At 35.6% G+C, this 6,006-nt stretch overlaps 1 protein-coding gene across 1 annotated transcript; it reads right to left on the bottom strand.

Annotated features, from left to right (window-relative positions):
• Positions 1-3,844: 3,844 nt before the first annotated feature.
• Positions 3,845-5,356, bottom strand: LOC145099586 (protein JINGUBANG-like). Its single transcript, XM_079037137.1, has one exon. It carries the CDS (start codon positions 5,296-5,298, stop codon positions 4,072-4,074), a length of 1,227 nt encoding a protein of 408 aa, XP_078893263.1. The 5' UTR covers positions 5,299-5,356; the 3' UTR covers positions 3,845-4,071.
• Positions 5,357-6,006: the final 650 nt, after the last annotated feature.

The following is a 6,006-nucleotide window of genomic DNA, read 5'->3' as shown; positions in this document are numbered from 1 at the left end:
AACCAATCATTCCATTGATGGTTTTGATGATTTGGGTAAAAAGTTCTGTGAACCATTGAAAAACCAAATTAGGAACATTGCAATTAGTGATGAAATGAGATTAGATTCTATGGCCTAGATGATATTTGAGAGTAACAAATCTAATTAGAATGCTCAAATTCATCCATGATGGTAGAATCATGTATATGCTAGAACTGGAATGAAATTAAGTGAAATGTGGTCAAAACAATGGAATCTTTTGTTTGTGAGCATTTGATGAGTATATGATACACATAAACATGATTTGGTACTAATAATATGTTTTGAATGCAAGAAGTATCATATTCCTTCACTTTTCTTCATTTGGAAAGAGTTTAACATTTGGAAAGAGTTTTGTGAAAGATGTAAAGAGTTTAACATTTGGAAAGTATTAATGACTTGACGTCAGTTTATAAAGTGATTTGAAACAGTTTGAAGTATAAGAAAATCCTTTGTTTGATAGTTATAAATCACATGTGACTGATTATATAACTATAATGTTTTCTACTTGTATTCCCCCCCCCCCCATAAAAGAATTTAAAACTAATAAAAGGTAAGTTAAGGGTTCAAGGTCCTCTTCTTGGACTTAAGAAGAGTTTGTGGACAAGGTATGTCTGAAACAAGGGTTTACGACCACAAGAAGGAGTTTACGGCTGTAAACTCTTGATGTTCTTGTCAAAATGGTTGATTTAAGGATGTAAATCAAGAGCTTCTAATAGATATCAAGTATATGGAAAGGATACATACGATTTGGAAGCTAAAAGAGGTGAATATTGCCCAAAGAACTAGTGTGTGTTCTTGGTGTTCTTGTTGTTTTTGAAGATCTAACCCTAAAAAGAGATGAATTCACATATGAAATCATGGAGTTTCACTAGATTAAGCAAGGTGTCAACTAGTAAATGGAAGAATCACTTACATTTTGAAGATCAAGATGAAGATCCTTATGATACTTGAGAGAGAATTCGAGTGTTCTTGAGGTGAAAGTGTAAGAAATGGAGAAAAGTGAAGGAATATGATACTTATGGGCATGAGTTCGTTTACGGCCGCAAACTCATGGGTTGTGGTCGTAAACTCCTCATGATGGAGTTTATGGCTTGTTTGATGGTTTTGAACTTCAGTAGATACATCCTAACACTCATTCTTTGAATATATTAGGCTTAGAACACTAAGACAGACCCTTAACAAAGCTAAAAGATAGCAGAAATAGTCTGACTTTTGATTGAATTGAAAGGACTTACAAGATAGAAATTTCGGGTTGTCACATACACACCTAGTTCTCTGATGTAGGTTGCTACCCTCTTTCAAGCTCCTTTCCATAAGTAACACTCCCTTTAAGTACTTCCTATACAATACAAGTAAAGGCCGATAAAATTGCCAAAATACCCTTCATATTTTCTATTACTATATTTGATTGCTTTAACTCATTCCTTATGTAAAACTATGAAGGTAGGCAAAAACCATGTGTAAATCCGAGTCCATATGAAAAAGTTATGAAAAAAAAATACTAAAATGCAGGTTTTTGGTCGAGCTAGTCACTTTGATGTCTACGCGCGGGCTGCATGCCTGGCTACGCGGGTCGCATCCCATAGCACCCCAAGCACCCCAAAAAACTCAGTTTTTTAGTCTTAAACTTGCTTAGATGGTTATGGTCTTTTAGGTAACCATTTGTAACACTTTTAAAGGTTTCCAAGCACTACTAGAGAGTGTTTCATCATATCAAAACATTCAACTTAATTCATTAAGTCCTCAATCAAAATGCTAAGGACATAATGCTTTCAACACTCAAATAAAAGGGTTAAGAGCTCAAGTTGATCAAGAACACTCTTTAACCAATAGGACTCATTCCCAAATCACCTAATACATCATTAGGTCTTGTCAAATGTTTAACATTACACAAATATCATGTTAATTCCTTAATGGAGTTATAGAATGTCCAATTCCATTCCAACTTTCCCATTTTGCCCTTATGGCCAATAACTCCATATTTTCAACTAGGAGTCAATCAAGTCTTCATGTTCTTGCATTCAAATCATATTATTAGTACCAAATCATGTTCGTGTGTATCATATACTCATCAAATGCTCACAAACAAAAGATTCCATTGTTTTCACCACATTTCACTTAATTTCATTCCAATTCTAGCATATACATGATTCTACCATCATGGATGAATTTGAGCATTCTAATTAGATTTGTTACTCTCAAATATCATCTAGGCCATAGAATCCAATCTCATTTCATCACCAATTGCAATGTTTTTAATTTGTTTTTCCTAAGGTTTATAGAACTTTTTACCCAAATCATCAAAACCATCAATGGAATGATTGGTTTGAGATTAGAATCGTCTAAACCAACCAAAGGGGGTTAGAAATCAAAACCATAATCATCAAATCTTACTAAAACCGATATTAGTAGCCTTGATGTCTTTTCTCCTTTGCTTGATTGCCTAATTCTCCTCTTGCATCAAGCCCTAAATGTCAAGAAATGAAGAAATCATCATTAGAGCTCTCTCTTCCTTGCAAAATACGTCTAGCAAGAATGGGGGAAGTATTCTTGCATCTTATTTCCTCAAATGTTTTTCACTTACGGTCCCTCTAGTTTGAGCATTTGGCCAGTTCATACCATTACTTGCATTTTCCCAACTCAAACATGTTATTTGACATATTTTAACCTCTAACATCATTATTTTCTTTTATTTTAAATTAAATTTTAGGATGTTATAGTTGTAGAGTCCACACACATGCATATGAATTGGTTGAATAATGCCTGAATCATTGAGGCACATATCATAGATATCCTTCAGTTACGAACAAGAACCCTTAATAACATCGAACTTTGACCTATCCATCATATCATTTTGTTTTTTGAAGAATCGTTTCCAAGTCCAATACTCTAATCGCCATGCTTATGATTTGAATGTAGGAACCATGCCTGATAACCTATCGATGTACCATTAAGAAATTGCAACATACCTGCAAAAATTTAGTCATCTAATACAATGAATAAAATGGACACCAAGACAAATGTTATCCTCCCCCTTTATGGTGTCTACCCAAGATCCCTCCCTTAGTCCCTTTATCCCACACATTTTCAGCATGAGGAAAGACAAAAAAAACACACAAGAAGGAAAGCCTAGTTTACAGGGAACTTTCTATTATTTGTCTACCCTGCAGAAATACACACACCAATCTCACGTCCAAGCCTAATACTCCAACCCCAACCCCATGATTGAGTTACCTGTTACCTTCACTTATTGGTCGGAGCACCATTCCACCCATCTAAGTTTTACTCATTTTACTTTTAGAGTTTATCCATAAGTGGCTCAACGTTTGGATTCCATTTCAAAGACCTCTATGTGATTTTACCATATTCAAATGAACTTTGGAATTTACCATATTCAAAGACCTCTATGTGATTTTACCATATTCAAATGAACTTTGGAATTTCCAGACCATCCATATAACGACTAACATGACAACTTCTTGTAATTGAATTTCCAGACCTTCCATACAACGACTAACATGACAACTTCTTGTAGTTGTGCAAGTTTGATGGTGGTTCTTAACAAATCTTGAACCAAACATGAGAATGTATGGAGAAAAAGTATTATATTCCCCACTTATAGACCTAAGTAACCCCAATAAACCAAAAGTGATGAAACAAAACTTCGCACCACCATTATACACCTCGTAAACATAAATAAGATCTTATCTTTGAAAAACATATCATCATTTCGATCAAACAAGACCATCAATCCACTGAAACTAGGCTTCAAACTATATTAATTCTCATTTATTCCGGCTTACACAGATTAAAATACAAATACTTGAATCAAATAATTTATAATAAAAACTAATCAATCATCTGTGGTAACTTTTACAAATTTATACACCATCCAATTTAACGACACTTGTATTTAAAAGAAAAAAAATATAATCCCAATAACAAAACATATGAATAAAACACACTATATCAAAGAATTGGCACTGCAAACACTCAAAAACGGGATCAGTGCTTCAAAAACCTTCAACTGCCACCACAACAACGACATCATTAGACCGATTTGATCATCCTCGTACTTTGAACCGACGAGTTGGAATCATCTGTCTTAACTCCATCCTGATAATATGGAATCCACCAAACTCTTATACTCTTGTCGAGACTACCACTATAGAGCAAAAACCCGCTACCAACACTATTTGGTGAAGCTTGTAAACATTTAATTGGACCTCCATGCCCTTTGACCACACCAATCTTGGTCAACCCTTTGATTTCTCTTTTCCATATACATATACTTTTATCGGTTGAACCACTACACAAGATCTCACCTTTTATGCACATACACAGAATGGCCATGTTATGTGCTTTCACCTCACATACGGACTTCCAACTATCAAAATCTTTACTTCCTAACCACCCCATTATATACCCATCTGACCCACCGCCGTAAACCACCGTGCCATCGTCGGAAACCACCACCGAGTTTATGGATATGTCCTTATGACCCTCCAAGATACCCTTTAATGAATGCGAACTTTTGGGTTCTGTTCTTCCCCATGCTTTAATCTTCCCATCTGCAGAAGCTGAGTACACAATCCCTTTACTGGAGATTAAAGAGTTTATAGCGTCATCATGCGCTTTTATCGATTCCAAACACTTTAAGTCGGAGATCCTCCACACCTTCAAAGTTTTATCCCAAGAACCCGAGTAAATCAACCCATCATGAACCGATAAACATGATATACTATCAGCATGTTCGATCCATAACCGCTTATGATGCCGTCTTGTTTGAACATAATTACTTTGTTTCATGAATTTTCCTAAGTAATCCTTCGTGGTTGGAAGAGTGTCAACAAGTCTGAAAATGTTTTCAGAGCTTCTTGAAACTTTCCATACTCTAATCCTTGAATCTTGATGGGCTGTGAAGACCTTGTTTCCGGCAGTTACCAACGCCTTGACGGAGCCATCTCCTTGTCCGAACTTGGTGAACTGGCGGAGGTCCGGCTGTTGCCATACAATAATGTCTTTTCCATGGGAGGCGCTGAGGATGAATTCGCCGCATATAGCTAGGGATGAAACTGATCCGTCATGGCCGGTGAGGGTGGAGAGAGATCGGTATGAGGAGCAGGAGGAAGGTGTTTTGGGGAGGTTGTAGGGAATGAAGCGGTGGGATGTCGCCGGACTTTCGTCGGCGTCGCTGCTTGTATTGCTGCTGCTACTGGTGGTGGTGGTTGATAGGAGAGGAGTTGATAGAAAGTCTATTGAGATTGGAAGATTCATCGTGGGTTTCCACAGATGAGAAGGCTTACCGTTGAGTTGAAGAATAGAAGTTGAAATGAAGAGTAGAGACAGGAAACAGACATATATATAAAGCAAAATGTTTCAGAATTTTCTGTGGGTTATAAGTTTCTATTTACCCCCTCATGTTTTATGTCAGACATATCTCGTCCCATAAGTTTAGTTTCTTAATAATAATAACCCTTTTGTACTAATAACTTAGCTCATTTCTTAATGATGAAAGAGGAAAAACAAAATTGAACAATAACCTTTTATTATAGAAAAACTTAGATCACTTCACAAAACCCATTTGGTGATTATCATCCTAATTCTCTTCTATTATTAAATCTATAATATAATATTCGTTAAACATTTAAAAGGGTAAACAAGTGTCTATGATTATAAGAAAAAATATTTTAAAAACTAAACAAAACATCTTACTTTTTGTAATCAATTATACAACGTGGTGTATTGATTAAAAGTACGAGCATATGGGTGGTTTGAGTGTAAGCAAAATAAAGAATATCCTATAAACAAATAAATAATTAAACTTTTGTATAAGAAGTCCGATTTGCGGACTTGGAATATTAGCTAATTTTAATAGGATCAATAAAGCAAAAGATGGGTTTCTTGGGGTAGAAAAGGGAAAAAGTTAGCGTATTTTAATGTTTTATTTGGGGCACAACGGCTACTTTTGACAACTGTGAAAGA

Source organism: Lactuca serriola, chromosome 1 (assembly GCF_051521515.1).
Source record: "Lactuca serriola cultivar US96UC23 chromosome 1, Lser_US96UC23_V15, whole genome shotgun sequence".
NCBI classification, from domain to species: Eukaryota; Viridiplantae; Streptophyta; class Magnoliopsida; order Asterales; family Asteraceae; genus Lactuca; species Lactuca serriola.
The sequence above is the reverse complement of the archived record's forward strand: the minus strand, read 5'-3'. Positions and strand labels throughout refer to the sequence as shown.